Source organism: Malurus melanocephalus, unplaced genomic scaffold (genome assembly GCF_030028575.1).
Source record: "Malurus melanocephalus ecotype Western Australia unplaced genomic scaffold, MMel_1.1 scaffold_11, whole genome shotgun sequence".
Taxonomy (NCBI): Eukaryota; Metazoa; Chordata; class Aves; order Passeriformes; family Maluridae; genus Malurus; species Malurus melanocephalus.
Genome location: NW_026623243.1, coordinates 4862733 through 4886364, shown reverse-complemented (window position 1 = coordinate 4886364; position 23632 = coordinate 4862733). Strand labels below are relative to the sequence as shown.

At 34.6% G+C, this 23632-nt stretch overlaps 1 protein-coding gene across 6 annotated transcripts in view; it reads right to left on the bottom strand.

Annotated features, from left to right (window-relative positions):
• The window catches only part of BRD1 (bromodomain containing 1), a 58123-nt gene that overhangs the window by 8938 nt on the left and 25553 nt on the right, over nt 1–23632 (bottom strand). For 3 of the 6 annotated variants that reach the window (XM_057379031.1, XM_057379014.1, XM_057379006.1), the window contains exons 5-10: nt 22163–22291; nt 20933–21245; nt 19913–20173; nt 16246–16734; nt 1271–1406; nt 15–142 (exon numbers count right to left, since the gene is read on the bottom strand). In XM_057379031.1, the coding sequence (XP_057235014.1) occupies nt 15–142; nt 1271–1406; nt 16246–16734; nt 19913–20173; nt 20933–21245; nt 22163–22291 (1456 nt within the window). Of the gene's footprint in view, nt 1–14; nt 143–1270; nt 1407–6507; nt 6644–16245; nt 16735–19912; nt 20174–20932; nt 21246–22162; nt 22292–23632 lie in introns of those variants that run through there. The other 3 variants (XM_057379023.1, XM_057379040.1, XM_057379048.1) reach the window with 3 other exon arrangements.

The following is a 23632-nucleotide window of genomic DNA, read 5'->3' as shown; positions in this document are numbered from 1 at the left end:
TTATTTGTACTTACCAGCTGCAATTCTTGCTGCTTTGGCATAGTTTCCATTTTCAATGCATGATATCAATTCACTTCGATCTTCCAGTGTGTGTCTCCGTATCAGGGCAGGTTTACCTTTACCACACTTCGGTAGACTGAAACTACAAAAATATTAAAACCATTACTTGATAATTAACATTGTTTACTATAAATCAAAATTTTGAACAAGAATTTAAATTTCATCAGTACGAAGTAAAATCAGTGGAGCAAGTTCTAAAAATACTTTGTGTAACAARTACAAACAACTATGTAAACCATTGTAAAATAACCCCTGATTATTTTCATGCACAGAATTGCCTGGTTATCAGCAACAGTGGAACTGTTCCAACAACTCCATTACATAGAAAACACAACCATTATCTCTTTAATTTTTCACTACAAATTCTAGTCATTCAATTGCAAAATGTCTATCCTCAAAATGGGGAAAWTGTTCTCTACACACCTGAGTTTTCTTCCAGAAATCATATAATAATGAACAATAATTATACTGACAGTTTGATCTAGAATCTCACATTTAAAATAGATGCAGTATTAAATTTTCTTTATTTCTGACAGCCTGTTTGACATGACAGCATTAATACCATTCCCTTAACCTACACATGAATAAAAAGTCCCCTTTTTTTGTCTAAGTGATTCACCCTATACTCTCCTCTATGCCCCATCCTCATAGCCCAGGACTGGAAACAGCTTCCTTTTACCCAGAGATTAGTGTTCTTTCAGAAGATACACCACTGGGGATGGAGACGTTTATCAATGGTGGCAGAGGTGTCCATTCTGTACACAATTGCTATCACCACTATAGTAATCCACAGCCAGTAATCCACAGACTGACAACCTACAGTTCCAAAGATATTGAACTCCCTTTTTTGTGTACAAGACTATGTTTTGTAAACTGCTTCTCTCTTGCGCTCACAAAAATAAACACACATTTTTAGTGCTCCTGATCAGGAAGGTAATTAAACCAAGATACTTTATGCACAAACATAATCTGTATCTTTACAGAGCAAGAGAAGCATAGTCAGTTCAAAAATGTAACTGCCTGGATCTGAAATAACCTGAATTCAACACAAGAATCGCAGCAACTGAATGTATCTCAGATCTGACATAACTGAGAAAATTGAAATGGAAACTTTTTTCCAAATTTATGCAATCCTCCAATGTGGGACACAAGCACTATAGAAAACTAATATATCCAGTCTCAAATCGTTATTTCATATTTACAGTTTTACCTTGAGTTACACAAAAGACTGTTACTAGATGAAATACTAGATTCTGATGCACAGCGGCGACGAGGTTCAACTTTTCTTCCTGGAGTATCATCTAATGCCCTCTCTTTGCTTTCATCTCCAAAACCATTTGACAGACCTGCGGCATAACAAAAAATAAACTGCATCAAACTGGACATCACACCATTTTCATTAACAACTTTTTGTATCCACACAATGTATCATTATTGTTTTGTTCAAGTATTTTAGTGTCGTGAAAAAGAACGAGAATATTAACAAAACATTTAATTTCAAAAAAGTATTATAAACAGGAAGTTCCTGTTTCTATTTTACATTCAGATTTAAAGACAGGAGGAACAYTAAGGTAAGGTACAAAAAAACAATCAAAGCAGAGATTATAATATAAAAAATGCCAAATGGAGTGTCAAATCAGTCTTTGCATGTAATGTTTCCAACTATTAAAACTATCAGGCTGCAAAAGCTAAGTAGAAAAAATCCAAGAAAATAAAATGTTACAATTCAGGCAGATTACCAAGGCAACAAAAGACTCATTTGAATGCGAAGCTATAATCATTAAAACACTTTTCAAACACTGGAAGACTGGATTCTTYGTTACACTATCTAGTTCTTCCTGGTAGTCTTTCCATTTTAGTAAATTCAGACTGACTGACATGATGATGACTGTTTTCTCTCACCAATAATCAATAACATGCATGTTACTATTTTTCATTAGCCTTCCCTTAAAAAGTTTATATCCATCGAAGAGTATMATATTTTAATTTCATAACAGCAATGAAAACATTAATAAGGCTTTTATATTACATGCTACTTATTTGATGGGCTGTTGCCAATACTGCTCTGGATTTGCTATACATATGGTATAGTCCTTATTAAGCCATTTTTATACTTTGTTAAAGAGACAAATGAAGAGTTTCAAGACAGCATTCTGAAGACTTTCCAGGGTGTGTGGAATTGTCTGTGGGGGTGTGGACATTAGGACTAACAAGGAAAGAATCCAGCAGAGACTCTAGAAAACCATCAGAAACGCACTCACTAAAGGCAATGGTACCAGCCTGCAGTCAGCCACTGCAAACTGTAAGYGACAAAGAGAACAAAATTTTAACACAAATTTCAGTTCTGAGCACACCGCTCACAACACAAGAAAGAGCTACCCATCCCAGCCATCCTACCACTGCCAAAGACTTGAAGGCCATCATGATCATTGTACATTCACACACAGTCAAATTAGGTTATGTAACTTCACGCGCCCCTCCACACAGCATTGTAGCATAAAAAAATCATGGCAAAACTCCCTTTATTAAGTCTTCCAGTCTGGTTGTTATGAAGACCTCTGCAAAGAAGGCTGACACCTAAGGAACTTGAGCTTAGCAAGTTACTTTGTACAATTAGTAACTTTTCAAGCATTTCCACACCATAACTGAAGAGGTTTTCCCCTCCACACCAGGAGACCTCCCATTTGGATTATCAATTATCAAAATCTCTTAGATTTTTAAGAGAAAAAAATGAGAATTTACTCAATGTTTCAAAAAGTTTACATAGAAACATTMTCTTTCATTGTCATTTAGTAAATATTCGTTCAAGAATGTCTGTTTTGTCATGTTTCCTATGYTTGTCTTTGATTTCCTACAGATGAAAAATATCCATAGAGGTAGCATTTTCCAAAGTGTTAAACACCAAACTACTGATCAGTGCTATTGCCTAATCTTGTTCTCACTCTCAGCAAACTGGTAAAAATATTTGCAGATTAAGAAGTTAGGTYTCAGACAGTGCTGAAACAGAGTATGCTTTACAAGAAAGTGTGTAGGGGAATTTAAGCTATTACAGTACATTTTGCATGGCATTTGAAATTAAAAGCTGAAAACAACATTCTGCAAAGGACAACTCTTAGGTCCCYGCAAAAAGCTGTTTTTTCCTCTTCAATAGCCTGTCCTCACTTACCTTTCAAGTGAGGTGTATTTTGTTTTCATCCTGCCACAAGCAAGAGACACATTACTCAAGTTATCGCTCAGGTATCTAGCTAATGTGAACCAGCTATCGGTAGAAACAAGTCAGATCACAGACTGAGTTTTAAACAGAAACAYAGACCAAGTCATGACTGCTGCCAGAACAAGAGCACAGTTCAGGTTCCCAATGGACTGTGGAAGTGTATTGTAAGAGCATATGTAAAACATTTAACCCTATAGAAGTGAAACGTAACTTGGTTACTTATCTTTGTGTACACTAGTTTTGTACGTATATGCACACCCAGGACAAAAGGCCTTCACAAATGGACATTTTGGTACTCTCAGTCCCTGGCAATAGAGTCTACTCATTGTCACCATGTCAGCACCAAGAAAYATGTGGTCATGGTAAGTAGCTCGTTTACAGCAATGCATTGAACAAAGCAACCACATGATCACCTGGTAGCTGATGTTAAGAAACAAGGGATACAACAGAAACAAGCAACTACAGCAATGGAGAAAGCTCTCTGCAGTGGCAGTCCAGCCTTATTTTAGTTTTATTATAACCTGTGCGTTTAATGACTCATTTAATTCACTTAAGATTACTGTAAAAAATGTTTTATCAATCTGCAGAATGATTACTAATGGTGGTGTCCTGATTTCTGCTGGCACACRGTAAATTTTGTTCCAACTAGCTGGTACAGTATTGTATTTTGATTTAGTATAAGAATAATGCTGAAAACTCACTGACATTTGAGTTGATGAGCGGTGCTCATAGTAAGTCAAGGACTTTCCAGGGTCTCGTGCTCTAACACTGAGCAGTGGCACAAGAAGCTGGGAGGGAGCATGGCCAGGATTGCTGATCCAAACTGGCCAAAAGGATATTCCGCATCATGGAGTCCCATACCCCATAGATCAACTGATGGGAGTTGGCTGGGAGGGGCTGATCACTGCTGGGGGACAGAGCTGGGCATTGCTCAGTGGGTGCTAAGCAACACTATTGTGCATCACTTGTTTCTCTTGGGTTTTATTCCTCTTTTTCCTATTATTATTACTATTATATTTTACTTTGTCTCAATTATTAAACTTCTYATCTCAGCCCACGTGTTTTACCTTCTTCTGATTCTCATCCTCATTCCACTGAGGGAAGGGAGGAGCAGCGAAGTGAGGGAGTGGCTGGGTGGTACTTGGATGTCAGCTGGGGCTGGGATTAAACCAGAGTAAATGGGGAAAAACCCCAAAATATTTTTGACAAAGAAGGAATACTAAAGCGCAGAAGAATGTAGAACTTCTCAGATATATTCCTCTCCTGCTTGTGGAAGTATGAAAAACAAAGAACATGCAAGCTTATCAGTAGGAGTAATTTTCTTGACCATCAAGCCCCAAATGACAAGAGCTTACACAATCCATGAGACTSCAGTTTATACAGTTCATGTTCCAGAAGTTATAAGAAACAAGCACTATTTTAAGAAAGGAAAACCTCAATGTTTATTTTAAGCAAAACACACTCATGTCTAGTCATAGATGAAGCAGTTTGCAAGTGACCTTGTAACTTGCCAGAAAAACCCAGGCAATAAAATCTAAGTGCTTTATGGTAGTAGCGCTGATGTGCAAAAAGAAAAAAAAAAAACAGATATACTACAGAATTTGGTTTCTATTATAACATTACAAAACTATTTTTTACCATAAATCATTAAACACCCAATGTCCTGTAGCTGCTAGAGTAAGTGAAATTAAAGATCTCCATTTGCTTTAAGGAACTTGCATTTTATTGAATCAGTAGATATAACCAAGAAGGTCAAATAAAATCCATGAGACGTAACTTATCCTGCTTGCARCTTTCCAAAAGCTCATTATTTTGTTAGATCAAATGAGCTTTCTCTATAGTCATGGAGTGAAACCTAATGTCAGTGAACAGCCTACACAGATTGCCTCACCAACACCACTGAATGGTAAACCCTTCCACTCCCCCCAAAAGTCCTAAAGATCAAACTAAAATGCTTTCATTAGTGTTTATTTTTTTTCTTTTCCCCTCTCTTCTTAAGTTTCTTCAGAAAAAAAGTTTTATCTCAACAGGCAGAACGTAACTTTTTTCAAGTTCTCAAAAGAGAAGTCTCAAACAATGAAGTCTGCTATCCATCTTAAATGCAGGGTTATTGCCATTTCTAATCTTCAGCTCAACTTCAATTTATATGGAAAATTTAYTGCCTTGTCATTATAGCATGTAACACAACCATTTTGAAAATAAATAAATACTAACTAATAAGAAAAAGAAGTAAGGCAAAGATGATCAGACTGATACTTTTCCACAGGTCTCTCACTGCACTGAAAACAGTATTTATCAGGCAAAGTATCAACTTTTAACAGTACCAGTTTGTTGTTAAGCTACAATTAAAATTTTCACTGATTACCCACACCAAGCAAGTTAGAATCTTGTTGCCCATATCAAATTAATGGAAGCMTGAAAAGGTAATTCCCAAAAGAGAGCAGAAGTTTGGAAAAAATGGTAGAGGAACAAAGATCAGGATAGTCCAGAGTGTGCAGAGCAGCAGAGCGTGTCCATGAATGTACAAAATGCTGCCACAGAATACAGAATTGTACATTTCAAACTGTAATTACATCTTACAGTTCTGCTGGAACAAAAGGAAAAAAGCAGAACTTGTACAAAATCATTCCAAAGCAATTAAAACTGTACTGTGCACAGCTTGATGCAAAACCAAGCACATCCAAATGTAAGATGAAGTGTTCCACTAAAACTAGACCTGAAGAGCTGAGATTCAATCATTAAAAAACCTGGGAGCATTCAAAAAATGACTGTGCATCAGCACTTATTTAACACTATTTAGTCTCATTTTCAGCCACAACTTGTGCACTTATCCAGAACCARGGACATTACTCTTCATTAAAATATATATACAGTAGAGGAAAATGTGTATTTTATTTAAAAAAAAAAMMAACATTTTTTTTCTTAGTAGGTTTTACTTCTCCAAGAAAGATGAGACTGTTTTTTTGGGGAAGGGAAGAGGATGGAGATGTARCATTCTTAACTAATCTGCTCTCACAGAACATGTTCTGGGAATAAGAATGCTGGACTGGTAAAACTCTGCGACCAATCTGTGTCACATATACTACAACACGTACAACTTTGTAACTTACGGAAATGGGGCAATCTATTGAATGAAGAACATAGTTTCATATATGTCAAAGACTTCCTCCAAGAGTGTTCATTTCTATTTGTTTTTTGTTTTAAGGATGGCGTCTCCAACATGATCCAAATTAATTACTTCAAATGTAATTGTCTTTCTGCGTTCCAAAATGATCATTTAATTGAATTCCATTCCATGTTGAGGACAACAGAAAATAATTAGGATCCAAAGAGATAAATACCCAGCATGATATTAGTTAATATGAGAACCTGGAAGACAGTGAAAAAGCCATTAAGTCTCTCTGAAAGGAAACAGAGCTTTCAAATAAATAAGCCATCCTTACAGCAGTGTCCAGAGACAGTGAGAATGACAAGTATCCCACATATTCTATCACTAATAGCTAAGGTTTCTAAAGGGACAATCTAAATCACTTTGATTCAGGCCTCTTTCTTGAAAAAGAAAATACTGAAAGTCAGTGAAAGCATGGAATACAACCTCCATGGGCATGATATGAATCAAGAACACAGTTTAGAAATGTATCTAAAAATACCTCCAGTAAGAGTAAGAAAGTGGATGTCACTATTTTAAGGCTATGTATATATACAGGTATGCAAACGAAGGATAAAAGAATACTTTAAGGTAATAAATCATCAGAAGTTACTGTATTCTTAAAAACGCAAGCCTTGAAAATGGGCAGACTKCAGAAACAGAAGGGCATCCACTAAGTTTTGGGGTTTTTTTTAAAGTGATCCTAAGACTTATTTCAAACAGTAAATTCTGGAGTGCAGTAAGAGTATTAGACACAATTCTTCTTTTCAGAATACACAGATGACTATCAGAGCACATCAAAGATTCCAGTACTTAAAGCAATCTTCAGTATGCAGAAAAAATGGAAGCCAGTTCTTCAAAGACTACAAAGCCTGGTGTGAAGAGGCYCCTTGGAAATAAAGCTTTCAAAACTTGCTTAAAACTTGGTCATGGCTAAAGATAGAAAAGAGAGCTCAATGTGAGACCAAATTGTGGCTCCTACACACTAAACAGCAGCAGCTTTCAACATCCTAACCAGAAAATTTTGACCTTTAAAGGTTTAAGTGACACCGAACAAATAGTTTGGTGGCTCAAAGAATGACCTGTTTGATGAGTTCCAAAAGATTGCCAAAGAATTAATCTTTTAACTACTAATTTTCTTCCAGTCTGGGAATAAGAAGTGTCTCTGGATAATCAGATGAGATTCTGCTACAACAGCAGAATCTGATTTGMACAACAGATAGGAAAACTAATCAACATTTAATAACTACAGCTTCTATTAGATAAAGATCATACATTGCTCTGCACTACAACAGGATCATTGTACTGTAGGATGATTGTTCAAGGCATTTTAAAATATGCAAGTGGGAGGCAACCTCAGTGGAGGAGTTTGAAAACACCCCAGAAAACTCTGAAACACAAAAAGAGCATAAAAGCAGAAACATTTCTGAAAAAAAAAAATTTACAACTTCTTCTAAGACAGTMTTGTGTGTGCCAGTGGTACAGACTGATGAAGCAGTATAGTAGAAAAAGCCATTAAAAAACGCACACACAAAATCCAAAAATTCAAAACTAACTTTACAAAATGAATTCTTGAATCAGCTTTGGTTTATGTAATTCATGTAAAACATACAAATGATTGTAAAATACAAGCTGTAAGTTTCTGATTCACATACAGACTAATGGTACRTTACTCAGGATCCAAAAAATTACTACAGAACGTCTTTCTTCCAAACAGTTTTTAYGGATTTATGCACGAATAGTAAAGATCCTCTAGCGAGTAACAAATTTCCATAGTTTTCCATTCAAAGTTTTTTACTTTCTCACCTGCAAAATCCTGATATAAATTTTAAAAAACTTAAGAGATTTCTTAAACACTTAAATTAGTAATGATGATTTTAATTCTCAACTCATATAATGAAAAAGCGTGATAATTATTTATCAGTATACTGCATGAAAAACCTAGTGCCTAGCAGTCTTTCAGAGCAGCCCACCAGGATCTACACCTACAAAGGGAAGCTGTTCCATTTCCTAAATGGAGTTGCTCCTAAGTGGAACTAACTTTAGTAAATTACTATCTACAGGATTTTACACAAAGCTTTTATCAACACTTTTTTTTTTCATTGAAAGTAAGGGTTTCCCTGTAATTGTGAGAACACAACTTTTGGGTGTGGTATCCAAAGAAAAGGAAACAGATGTGAAGAGAACTCCAGAGCTCTCATACATAAGCAGCTCCAGCTATCCTATGCTACTAAAAATACACAATTTAGCATTYATTTCCCTTCTACAGCTACTTAGGAAAACTGGTTCTTAATTTGTTCTTCTTCCTAGGACAGGGAACAGAAAATGAAACTCAAGTTGCTACTTGAAAGAAAGATTACAGCAGAAATCTGCCATGACTGAGATGACATACAGGACACCAGTAGTCAGTAAACTGCAAATCTTTGAATTACTTTAGTAAGTTACACAGCTGCATTCCTGGTCCCAATTTTCCAGTCCTTTTTTACCTTGAGAGTTATTTCATTCAGTGAGATTGAAACTTTGCATGATTCAGTATAAAAATCCAGTGCTTTACAGACTCCTTTTATGATAGCTTGCAGTGTACTTGAGGAAGTACATGACCTGAATCCTTTGAGACTGCAACATCATACTAAAGAATTTTTCCAGCCTAGCAAAAATTAACAGTGCTTGCTATCCTAAGGTTGTCTTCCAGGCTTAATCGACACGAGCTGCAAAGACCAAATGAGATGTTTCACTGCTCATGCAGTCAACCTGACAGTGCTTGAAGCAAGTGAAGATAATCAAGAGCTATCAAATAYCAGCCCAGCTCTGCTATTTTTAGGCAACACTGAACAAAAGACTTAAAATAAGGCTGACTTGCATGTTCATATCTTTATGTCTAATCAGATGAATCTATAGTTGCTTTTCCCCCCTCAGACCTAAAGTACTTTTATCTTCAACACAGACCTTTTTTTAGAGAACTCAGGAGTTAGCCATGCTTATCAGCTGAAGGTTAGTTCTCAGCATCTGCTTTTGTCTCTATTTTTTTTCCAATTATATGCTGTTAGGAAGTGATGTTTAAGCATTATTACAGCTTTGGAGGGAAGGGAAAAAGGAAAAATCAAGGAACAATATATAATAAAAGGAAGAGAAAACAAAAAGTGAGAGCACTACCACATTAGGATAGCATGACCTGTGTAAAAGTGACAGCATGACCAATGACCACTATTTTGACAGCAACAAAAAAAGCAACTTTGCTTCAATTTTACCCATTCTTGAATACCACACGTTTCTTTGTATGGGATTTCTTCTTAATCTGTACACTCCCCCTGTGCATGCCAAAGAAACTASATCTGGGTACTACAATGGGAAACATAGAAGAGAGCTACCAATTAAAATTGTCCCAAAATACTGGACTGCATATAKGATACCATGAACAGGTACATGCTACCATAATGAGTCTTTAGAGAGGACATCCCTCTGTGAATGCAAATAACATCATCTAATCTGTTCTCACTGAGTGGAAAAATGGGAAAAGGAAAAAAAAAACCCACAAATGACAAATCCAGACACGAACTTCCTCTGAGAGACCTTAACTTGCAGTCAATCATACTGTGTAAACTGTCCACTCTCTCCATTCACAACAGAATAGGCCTTAAGTGACCGGTACTTTTGCCTGCCAGGTTCAGTGCCTGATGCTGCTGTTGGAGTCACTGGATTAACCTTTTCTCTTGTCCATGTCTTAAAAATCTGACCCGCAGGTGAGCATGTGGGGGTTTGACTAGATAACCTTTAAAGGTCTCTTCCAACCCAAACTATTTTRTGATATTCCAAAAAGGTCAGTTGACTCGATCCACTTTGCTACCTTTTATGTCTGATAAGAGGGGACTTTATGATATCTAAACCTGTGAATTTGAAGGTATTCAACTATACTCAGCCTCAACACCATGGTGTCTCTTAAATAAATTAAAAACACACATAAAAAAGCATAGTGTGAATCTCCAGATTCACTAACTTTTTTAATCCTCAGTAAATCCCACAGTCCTGTTTACCATCTGCACCACAGAGAAAAAAATAGTCTTAAATGCCACAGATGAAGCACAYAGGGGACTATGACATTTAATTTTTCAGAAAGCCAAACCTAGGCCAAGAAATGAGCTAAGTGTTTTAAAAACGCACAATACCCAACTAAAGTAAAAGTCTCCACAATTCCTACAGAATCAAGAAAAACAYAATGGCATCTAGAAGTATTTCATTATTATTACAGAAGGTTTGTTTATAATCATCTTAGAAAACACAGCAATTTCAAGTTGGGTGCKAATAATTAATATCTTAAAAATAATCCAAATGAAATAATTTTCAAAGAAATTAACATGTTTAAGACACAAGAAAATTTTTCAGAATACTAGTGCATAATGTACCTTATGCATCCACACACTTCACAAGCCTTGAAAAAAGCACAAACTTGCCATTTATCCAGGTGTTCATCAATACCCACTGTTCTCAACTACATTGCTAAAAGTTCCTTCTACTTTAATAATATAAAACAAGAAACACAGAAAGGATTTTTCACGGTCAGGAAGTTAATATTATGATTATTTATTAAAACCAAAAGGAACATTTATATTCTTAAATATCATTGTGAGTGTTGACTGGCATAAAAATGTTTCTTTCCCAGTATTTCTSACTTATGCACTAATTTTATTCTACATGTATTACAAAACCCCTTCCCTATCTCTCAAAATCTTCCCAGAAATTAAACTGGCAGAAATTTTCACAGGATTGCTGGAACTCCTGTCTTAAGTTTGTGTGGGCCAAAACCAAATTAAGCAATGAAGCAGGGTTTGTTTTTTTTTTTCCCCTCCTAACTTCTCTCCTTAATTTGCTTTATTTTCTTAACAAATGGTCTTAAGTTCCCCAGTGGCTTTTCAATCCATTAGAAAACCAACCAACCAAACTTATCCTGACAACTCAGCAGTCAAACTCCTGTAGTTCCCATGTCTCTACACTGACAAATTTAACAAGCCAGGGAATAATTCCTTTTTAGGCCTTTTAGGCCTTCACTCTAGTATTTTGTTTGCAAATACACCTGAAAATGTTTTATGTTTTTAAACTTCCAAAAGTCAGGCTGCTAAAGTTCTTAGACATCACTAAGTGCTTAACTAACCAAGTTTCAAATCAGACTTCACATGAAACAATCACTGTGCATTAAAACACAAATCAGGACTGTGGATCTGTCAACAGATTTACTGAAATTGCTGCAATTGACTCATGAATATASATTATATATAGATTTATATATACAMATATACTATCACTCCTCTCTATGCTATCTAGAAAAGCAATTATGCCTTTTTTTTCAATAAGGAACCTCTATTTGAATTTTTTTATTTACTTTGAGGACACAAGTTTCTTAGATATGCATGTTTACTCTCACTTCTTCCATTTAGTGAATGGTAACTGAATGCTGTACAATGAAGCCTGACTTTTAGCCAAAYTGCTAATAAAACTTTGCCTCTCTGAACACAGGCCAATCATGTACTCAAGAATTAAAAAAATAAACTGCATTCTATTTCACTCCAGACATAATCTCTACCCTTATCATATCAAATTAAGTAATAGTGGTCATCACTACAATATTAAAATCTACCAAATGCAAGTGGAATTTATATACAGGTTACCTGCAGACACATCTTATGTGCTATCATTTTGTAGTAGTCAGGYTGGAAAAAAAGTCAGACCAACATTTACTAAGATTTAATAAGATATAATTCTATTTGGTGTATACTGATAATTGTGTGAAAAGTCTGTGTTAAGAAATTATAAACTACCCCACTCTGTGCCTTTTATTGTGTGAAGTATTCACATTCAGTGATCCATATCCTAAATATTTGTTTACATATATTGCAGTACCTTAAGAAAATCTGTGTAGCTGGAAGCAAGAATAARAAGTTAATTATATACTTCACTGAAATTTTCTATTACTGCTATTTGGCCAAGAAATAACAACACACAGCACTATAATAATCACTACTTGAAATCCTGATTCCATAGTAGGTTGGATAGCATATTTTAAATACTTCATTTCAAATTAGAGTGTAYTGTAACAGTAACTGTGAATTCCTTACTGAAATTTATGAAAAGCTTAGAGATGATTGATAATGCTAAGTACACATGCAAATTTCATCTGACCATAATCTAGCATTTTACAACGTTTAAACAGTTTTTTAAAACAATAATTAGATGCATCTGCTATCTTACTTATACACAACAGAAACACGCAGATTTCTTAATGGTCAGTAAAATCTACCTTCTATCCATTACTTAATTTCATTTTTCTCTGACATAATAACTGTACTATTTCCCTGACAAAAAAGATTTATCTTTGTAACAAAAGAGCAAGGTAAGTATACAATGGGTTTTGAAAAGGCAACTGAACTTGTTGCAATTAGGACTTGCCAGGCCCAATCTTCAAGAATCATAAATCAATCTCTGATGTCATCAAAATTTCCGAGGTAAAACCAACAATCTTCTTTTTGACACTGTTGCTACCATGTGAACCCAAAGTGAAGTGAACCCAAAATACATCAAGTACGTATAGGAAATTTTTAAACACGTCTCCACTATGTAGCTGTCAGTTTCCACACTGCAGCTTTGAAGACAGATGTGCTCTGGGATAATGCCTGAGTAGAACACTACGAAATTTTAATTTAAAATTGTACTACAATACTGCTTCATGTATTTTAAAGACTTGCATATAAAAGAGGTCAGAGAATCAAAATGAACTGCTTTCAGTCCTCTTTGATGGTTATGTTTTTCAAAAGTCCCCTATTTCAGAAAAAAAGGTGGCATTTCAATAATCTTATGTATGAAAACCAACAGCATATGGGACACCACACTTACAAAGGAGCACATCAGTGGATTCTGTATGTGCCTTTCTTGAAAATAATTGGCAAAAACCCCAAATGTAAGTCAAGAGAGCACATAAAAGCAGTCTATAAGAATATCCAAACAACCAAGTAGGTGTGGTTTTACTCAGTTATATAAGCTTTAGAGCCTGCCTTTGAACTTCCTCATGTAAGAATACAGCAAYGAGAAAGGGAGAAAACACTGAAGAGACTGAACAGTAATGGACAGAAACAAGGCATCCTTAAGTAATGTCAAAAACCCTCACATCAATTATGAATAGGTAAGAAAGAAAAAAAGATGTCACAGTGCAGCCCTCAACCACTTAAAAATCTCATGCTTTGCATATTAAGCAAAGTTCTTTTTAATGATTTCTTCTATATCCAGTAGAATTAAGGATATTTAACACTCACATCATTCAAAGAAAATGGTGCAACAATATTTTGGTTTCAGCTGCAGGGATTTCCTGCTAAGCTGCTAACTCATTTCAATGCTCRTAAGAAGCCTGTTGCATGCCTTCTCCTGTGACTGGATGGCTTTGGAGGAAAAAGTTCTGCTGGATTCTACTGAATAAAAAAATTTACCTATAGCATGAGAATAAATTTTGTACAAAAAAMCAAATGGAAAGCATGTATTACTGAATATATAATTTAATGCATTTTTATTGTAACACAGACATTTGTATGAATCAACACCAGTTGCRTACAGAAAAAAACTCAACTGTTTTTAGATCTTGGAAAGTATTTGACATTTGTGCAGGTTTCCTCCTGAATCATAGCTCAAGAAAGCTGCCAAATGCAAATTGCTTAAATTAGTGTAGAGACACAAATTTGAAAATAACATGAGGAATAAAATTTCCTATGTGAAAGCAAAATGTTTGGTGGCAAATAGGCAGATTCATCAAAGGAATAAGATCCAACAAGCTGCCAATCTTATGCTGAACCATATATGCTTATAAAACAACATAATATTAAAAAAAACTAGAATATTTTCAGGTGATCATTAATTGGCTAAACTGTTTCTATTTACTCTTCTTGAACAAGTACAAACTCTAACTAGAAATGTCCCCTGACTATTAGTTCTACATAAACTTAATTCTATTTTTTTCTACTTCTATTTTTTTTCTAATTTTTTTACTAATTTCAAGAAGAAAGTATGTAATTTTGGTTAAAAATAGCAGAAAAACATTTTAACTTCTGGATTTTATTCCTGTAACTGTGTTGTTTGTTTTGAAGATAATCAAAAGCATATTTGCTCCACATACACCTAAATCCAAAGAAAAATGGTTGATTTTAAATGTAKTCAGAAATCTGGTGGGTTTTGGTTTTGTTGCTGCCTTTCTTTTTCCTTTAGGAATTAAGTTAGTTTTCTTACAAAATAAAAACCTTTTTTTCTCCCCTAAAGGAAAAGTTCACGATGTTTAACATAAAAATTTCAAGGAATTAGTACTAATTCCTGGTGTGATCTAGTGCAAAATGATTCRCTGTGTGTGATAAAATGCAATCTATATACAAGTATGCAGTGAAATGATCTAGATTATAAACTGGYAAATTAGAATATTTGGAAACAAAAGCTTCTTATATTACTAATAAAGATTAACTCATTTCTGTTATCACACTATCTTCACTTGATTGTACTTCAGAACTAAAGTACCAGATCGAATCTGCATGCTCTTTCCAAGCTGTTAGGAAAAGGCATGTTAGGAAGTTGGGCTTTCCAAAGAGGTAAACCAAACAAAATCCCAAAAATATAAATGAAAGACACATCCCCTCACTAAACCTTACTTAATGTTTTCCCATGCTATGATTCCAGCATTAGAATCATTAGTATCCTCACCTGATCATTCAAAAAAACCCCAGCTAAGAAACTGATGAAAAAAACCACCACTCCACACCCCAAAAAAATCCCACAGCTCAAACATAAAAATTCACACCACAGAAACAAAAAAGAAACAACCTAAATCAACAAACTTTTGATCTTCCCCCAAATATAAAGCCTGCTTTCCTTCAGCTTTTGGAGCCCATTTTCACTATTAATGTTCAAATTAAATTTCTATCTCTTACATTCAAAGACACAAAATYCCCACGTGCTATTTTCATACCTGCGTAAGGGTTCCCAAAACGACAGAGTRTTTATTTCAAAGGTAACATAAAAGTCATAGGAATAGCCATGACACTAAGGAAATATATATATATAAATAATTTCCTTATGCTGCTTTCTTCCTCAAAGGTTTTATACAAACTTCTCAAATAAACAGAATTATGGTGTGCTAAGAAAAGTTGTAATTAATGTTTTGAGCTGTTCTGCATTAATGTATCAAGATAACGCTTTAAAAAAATCCTTCAGAGAAGACTCATTAAGAGCATAATCTTACACTTGGATCCTTCATTTTTATTTAAAGTGCACAGACTAATGAAAAAAAAAAAACTACATGAAGTGTCATTATACTTTGGGATTTTAACACTTCTATAAAATACATGGATACACATACAAAGTGCCTCATACACAATCATCAGTTTCAWAATGTGAAAATATGTTTGGAGTAACACTCAGCAAAATGAAGTCGGCAAGTATTTTTCATGTTCCTGCTTACAAGCRTTTCTAGTTGTGGGACCGATGTCAAGTTTCCATGTAATTTAACAGGAAATTTTTTAAAAAGGAGCTAATTTATCTTTCCTGCAGGCTTCAACTGAAGGAAATTTTAAAAAATTCTCCCACCATAGGTGCAATCTTAAAAACTGCATCACAAAACCAAATAACCAAAATTTGGTTCACTARCTGTCAAGGGCCAACACAAAAATGAATCAAAAATTTTCTGAACTGTGAGGACAACCTGTTTCAAGTGCTAAAACTTGAAGATTAACAATCACATGTACGTAAAAATTAACAGGTATGTTAACTTTACAGATGCATTCAAATAAGTTCTGTAAACATTTACCTGTATCCAAGCGTTTTACGGGGGACTCATCATCAACCTCAGAATCTCCACATGCACTCCTTGATCTTTTCCTTGGGTGCAGAAGTGTCTCCAACCTTGGAAGGACTACAGACAAAAAGGTTTTGGTCCCTAGCTGTGGAGAAGTTGGCTGGGTTTCAGTGTTCTTTGCAGACTTTTGGGGGCTTATACTTTTCGATTTGCAGAAGAGAATGGATGTACGTCTGTTTACATCAGTTGATGACTCAGCTACAGCAGAAACAGTCGACTCATTGAGATTACTGTCAAGTAAGTGTTCTGGAGTGTGTCCATTTATTTCTTTCTGAATGGAAGTGCTATATAATTCATTATCAAATTTTACTCTTTTGTAAAGCTTACTCTGCTCTGGATTGAGTTCTACTGGTTTGAGGGTTGGTGGTTCTGAATTAGTCTCCAAGTTTGAAGGAAGAGGTAATGCATCTGATGGTTCAAGTTTAGGGGGAGATTTATCTCCTGAAAAAATTATAAATAGAGTGTGATTTTTGAAAACCTGTAGTTATAAAGTCTATTATAAAACTCACTATAAATGTGCAGCCCACCAAATAAATTGTTGTCTGGAAACAAAGCATAACATTTTAAAAACAAAACTTGTCTAGCAACAATCTGTCCTAGTTAGTAGTTCCTACTTTTATACTGGGAATGTAACAGGGGTAGAAAAGAGGATGTTTATAGTTGATGTTAACAATTTATACCTGGATAAGTACTTTTTTCTTCTCATGCAGTTATGTTAGTTTCATTAACTAAAAACTACAAAATCTATTTTTTCATTAGAAAGTTGGGTTGGTGGATGATTATCTGTTAAATGCAATTATACTGCCATTCAAGTAAAACTTCTGCTAATACACATTTTTATCTGTTTCACCATATCAACATTCACCTACCTAACAAAAATTTTMTCAGATAACCAGTAAAAAAAGTATTTGTTCTGCTCGAGTGAACTAAAATGTGTTACAAAATCTACACAATGGCATGATTGGTAAAGCTGTTTTACAGTTGTGGCCAGAAGTTTTATCTACCAAAAAGTAATTAAAAATGGGGGGAAAAAAACAACACTCCCAAAATCTTGCAGCTTGATTAGCCACTAGTTGCCAAATATCATACTTGACAATGCAGGCTTGATAGGAGAAATCAGAAAAACCACCCTCTATCATTTTTTTGTCCATGCCCCTTCCCCCACATTTTAATTTTTTTTTTAATATGACCATGTCCCAGWCAATTCCACTAAGCCCATGCTTAGGGAAAATACAACAGACATATGACAGTGAGTGCACAAAAGCAGTTCCAGTTTTCCATCACAAGTAATGGAAAAGAAAATAAACATTCTACTATTGCAGCATTTCCTAATACAAACAGAATGATGTCCTAACCCATCATTATCAACTCAAAAAGATGTTAAAACCTTTCTAGCTTCCAAAAGCATATTTCAAAATATAGKAAAGGGCAGACTTATTCTACAGTAACTGTGTAACACCAATGTACTATTTATGCTATCAAATAAAATACTTAAACTTAGTTAAATTTTCTATGCCACCTGAAGAAAGGTGYAAAAGCCCCAAGCATTGAAGTTCTCCATTGGCAGTAGATATGTCTATGCCGTTGGGTTTTGGCCCAGCAGTGTTTACTTGGAAATCAATGACTTCTGATCATAGGAAAATCGCTACCCCACTGTTTAAGGTTTAATCAAACAATGGCACAATTTATATTAAAAATACCTGTTTTTTAAATGAGCATGACTATGCTCACATCATTTGAAGGCACACAGGTATCAGAACTGGTAACTACTATTTCAGAAAGACAGTACAATGGAATGTACAGTCAGATAAGCATATTTAAAGTACCAGTAATTAAAAAATCCTGTAGTTTAGAATCTTTAAGGTGACTTTCTTYGTTAACAAATTCTGATTTTCTTACAAGTAATTACAAAATACTCACAAAAATATTTAAGAACATAAAACCCCTTGAGAARTATCTAGAAAGCAAAACCTAAATTTCATGGGATTATTCTGGTACCGTATTTTTCACATGATCAGAGACTGGAAATGGGGCAATTCACAGCACTTACAAAGTCAGTTCCTGTACAGATCCTGGGCACAGGATTCTAACACTTTTCTTATTATTTTTGGGAAATTTGGTTTCTTTACTCTTCTATGTACCTTCTAYTTGAGAACTGAAATTTAAACTAATTACTATTACTCTTCACTAGATCAGAACCATAACAACAATACAAATCAACCCTGGATCACACCTTTCATTATGTTTCATTTAAAGAGCATACTGCAAACACAAGAAAAACACTACTGCTTATGTTGGTGTCTTTTTTTCACAAAAAAAAATAGCTGAAGTGAAAGGCTGTGGCATAAAAATGTTAAGCTACAAACAGGAAAAGTTGTGGACTCATTAGGTGACAAAACCCATACTCCTAAAGAACTGTATTTAGTACCATCATCCCTTGAAGATTAAAAAAAATAAAAAAATTAAACATTTTGCGAAATCCTCAGAACATTTTAAAAGCCTCAGAACAAGRTAATGTGCTGATTCACGTATGCTTGTTCTAACAATGCTCAAATCTCCAGCAGTTCTATGTTTTGAATTAAACACTAAGTTGCTATTTGAATGGCAGTTAAGGACAATCATTTTACTGAATTCACCTTTAAAAATTTTGATAGCATCAAGCTGCAACAGATAGAGACTATTTTATTTATTACCATACTTCCACTTTCCCTTAAGCTTTTTCCTCCTCCTACTGAATGCATTTACTCAAAAATGAAACACATCTCTAACTCTCCTAAAGAAAATTTTAATAATGAAATAAAGTCAATAGAATTCTTATTTGAATGACAGATTTTTTTTCACCATTTAAAAAGGAGCAATAAAACCCTCAGAAATTAATTTAAAGCTAAAAATGCAAATATGAATTTCAATTGAAATATTAAGTTAGTCCTCCCAGCACACTGCTCCAATGGAAATCARTGGCAATCAGCCAACAGTAGATGAAGCTCTGAGACAAATGTTTTGAGGAGGAAGAGAAGCAGAAGGGGAAGAGCTGGATAGATACAGCTGACTTGATTCTAAAATATGAAGTTCGTTAAATCTTATCAAGTTAGCTTTATTTAAAGTAGATAAACAAATAAATTAAAAAGTAACCCCCAAACCTACCCTACCTCCTCCCCAGCAACTGAAGTAGAGAATAAAAAAGGCTACAAAGACAGTACAACAGCCATAGTCTTCATTACCATTGACCTAGGCTACATGATCCCTAATACATATTTTGACATTAAAGTGTCTTTCCAAAAGTACAAAGTCATTTTCCACTCAGGCATTTCCGACTGCTTTTCGTATCAGATTGTCTGCACTTTCATTTTTTAACACCTGAATTTTTAAAGCCTTCCTACCATGAAAAATAATGGAGGGAGGTTTTTTAAAGATCATTCTACTGATCTACTTAGAGTATTTCTGGCAATTAAGTGGTGATTTACATATTTTAAAATTAGTTAAAAATTTTAAAATTAGTATTTTTAATCTAATTCACATTTATTTTTCAAATTCTTTAATTCACATTATTATTAAAATAACAGCACATGACTGAAATAGTTCTGAACAGTATTCATTTAAACCTGGTTTACAATCTTACCTTCTTCTTCTCCATCTTGTTCTAATGCTGCACTTTCTTCTTCAAAACTTCCAATACCTGATTCTATTTGAGGAGCTTGGTTGTGTTGCTGACTAAGTTTGTTGCGAATAATGCTGATTTCTTTCTTTAATAGCTTTGCTCTTTTGCTCCTTGATCCACTGGATTTCATTGCACAGGTGAGATCAAGCTTTTCTAGCAGCTCTCTCAGCTGTTCTTCCAAGGACATATGTGCTCTGTTTGCAGGATTCAGTAACTTATCCACTGAAGTCAAAACAAGTACAATTGAAAATATGTTAGCATTTCCCAGAATATTTCTCAGAATAATAATACCAACAGGAGGGAAAAAAATTAAATTTGTATGTCAAAATAAAAAAATACAGTCAAAAACCTGTTTAGATTACAGTCAGAAATGTTGAAATTAATTCCTACTATTTTTCTTAATCAGCATTTTGCTCARAAAACCTTAGTAGAGCAAAGAAGTAAAGGTCAGAAGAAAAATGTAATTAATCCTTCCCATTCTAATAGGTGAATTCCTTCTTGTTAAACAAAAGGACAAAATTATGATTATAAAAAAATGTGTTAACTATTCTTCTCCCYGCCAAACCTTAGAAAACTTGTGTGTGTCAAAAGAATAAATTTTAATTCCTAGTATTACAAACGTGCTTAATTTTTTAATTGAGTAGGTTTTCTAAGAATGTGCTGAAGTTTATCAACACTGATAGTCGTTTCCCATGGCTTACAAGCATATAAAAGCACGTGAAAGAAAGCACTGAAAAATCTTTTCTGTGTAAGTTGTTAAATTAGGCTCTGACACTGTCAAAATCAGAATCTGGACAGCACCGATATCTAATGATAGATCTAGTAGAATAGAAACACCAGAATCTTTCAACCAGTGTTTTAATAGGGGGTGGAGAATCTAGWTAGCAAACTGAACAGCAACAATTCTAAACATCTGTACGGAACATACATGCTGTGYGCATGAAAAATGCAACTTTCAAAAATAACTGAAAAACATCTTACCATCTTCCCAAGAGAACGGCTGGGGTGACTCAAGTTTAGGCCGTTCCGGTAAGTGCATTCCAGTTTCATTGTTATAACCAATTCCTTCAGCATCTCGCCTGGCTTGCCTGAGAACCACACCTCCTTGATCTCTTAACCGTACTGCAGCTCTATAAAATATTGTATCTTTTGCATTGTATTTCATACAGTTATCTATGATAAGATTGAAGTCTTCTTCAAATTCAGTGAGGTTTTTATAGCCTTGCGCTTCTAACCGTTTCCGCATGGTAGAGAAATCCATAGGATGTTTAATATGATCCAAATAGTCTGGAACCTTTGAACAAATATTTAAAACATGAATGGATAAAATTGTCTTATCACAGACAAAGTAACATTAGTTACTAACTGATCCACTTTTTAAACACATTTTGTAATACCTCAATACAAGAAATTCAAAATGTAACTTAAAATGGCTCATCTTGATATTGCAAACATTTGCGTGTCAATAGAAGTTTACATATTACCATATTCTGCATCTTTGGTAAAAGTTTGAGTTCTACTAAGAGATGCTGAAACTATTTATTTTTTGAATTCTGTGGTTTTATGTACTCCTGCTTACAGGCAACTATGACAGGACAAGGGGAAATGGCCTCAAGCTGCACCAGGGGCAGCTCAGATTGGCTGTTAGGAAAAATTTCTACACTGAAAGGGTGGTTAAGCATTGAACAGGCTCCCCAAGGAAGTGGTGGAGTCACCATCCCTGYAAGCRCTCCAAACCRATGGATGTGACAATTTGCGATATGGTTTAGTGGGCATGGTGGTATCAGGTCAAAGACTGGACTTGATGATTTCGGTGGTCTTTTTCAACCTTCCTGGTTCTATAATGAAGATATGCATATGCAGTATATGCACACATACACATATACACTGTCTGGCTATAGTTTTTTACGTACAAATAAGAACACAGTATCTCCATTTCAATTTCTGATAACCTTTGAGTTTGCTTTACCAAAATCATCTTATTGAAAATAATCAATATGTACCCAACATTCCATACAAGTATTTCCCAAAATTATTTTGGCATATAAACATAAAAAGGCTTTCACAGAAATAAACCAAAACTTAAGTCAATTATCAGAATAAAGATTAAAAGGTAACACCGCTTCCAACTCTGCATGTAATGACTTATTTCTTGTACTGAAGTGTCACCAAGCCATAYGTAAACAACAGGAAACACAGCTGCAAACATACCTCTTTAAGGTTCACTGGCTGAGCAAATATACGAGCAGAATCYTTTTCCTGCAGCTGGTCCAGAACCGATCGCAGAAGTACAGTGAATGGAATAAGCTGAAGTTCCATAGTAACCTGCTCAATCTTGACCTAAAGAAATAAGAGTTATCCAACTGAGCATTTCTCGTTAACAATAGAGTATTAAAGTTGTTTTGCAGCAATAGTATCATATTTCAGATATTAAATAAAATATAAATTCATTTAAATAAATGAGGTTAATACTACTTTCAACATAATCTGTTGGCATTTGACATTGATGTTTTTCTTATAAAATCATCAACTGAAAAYGTTTCTCATTCCTTCAACTCCAGCTTCCCAGAACTCAAATTTGTATTTTATATGAAAGAATTTTGTTCCACTTCTAAATGTATTTTTCTTTGAAAAGATGTTACATAATAACAGCTTCACAATTCACCAACAATATGAAAATAGAAAGAATTTAAAGGTAATATATTGGAAATTAAATTTCAGTTGTACTGTTATATTTGAAGTTTAAAAAGAGAATCTTATTTACAAGGCTACATCACACCAAAACAAAGAGTAACTGGAAAGATAATGTTCTAAACAAATTCCAAGAAAATAATTTCAAAAAACAGAGTCAATRTCTTCAAATACTTAAACATCCTTCAGAATTTTCATTATTTTTGATTTATTTCAATTCCTCTGTAGCATAATTTTCAGTTTAAAGAGTTACCAGCAATGAAACAGTCCTGCTATGGCAAAAGTAAATTCCTGATGAAAGAAAGAAGGTGTGTGCATATACATATAATAAACAAACATACATGCATATAAATAATAACACATGTGTGTAGCAAGTGATGTGTGAATGCACATGAATGATGCATAAAATYCCAGAAAGCACTCCAGAATGACAGATTTTATTAGCTTGCAGTGAATATTCACAGTTTGCAAAAGTGAAAAGGAAATGKTTTTTTTTATAAATAAGGACCATAAAAACTCCTAAGTGCAAATATTTTGCTTTCACAGTTTTCATATAAAATTTTATCTTTCTTAATTATTGTTTCCTCCAATCTCTTCTCCTGGTATTGTTAACTGTAGAAAGTCATAGGACTTCAGATGCAGCTTTTATTTTTGCTTTTTTTTTTGTGACAGAAGAATAAAAGTGCTACTAAGTATATGGGGATGTATTGGGAGAACCTGAATAGATCAAATGTACTGCTCTGCAGAAATCAATCATCTTTCCAAAGTCTTAAAGAATGTCTTGTKAAATAATTTCTCTATACTAACACACACAGCATGGGCAACAAACAAAAGGACCTGGAAGTCACAGGGCTGCCCTAATTTCTATTGCTGAAACTTGGTGGGCCAAATGCCATGACTAGAGTGTAACTATGGATGGCTACAGGCTGAGAGACAGAAGGGCCAAGAGGGAAGAGGGGCAGTGGGGTTGCCCTCTACRTTGAGAAATTA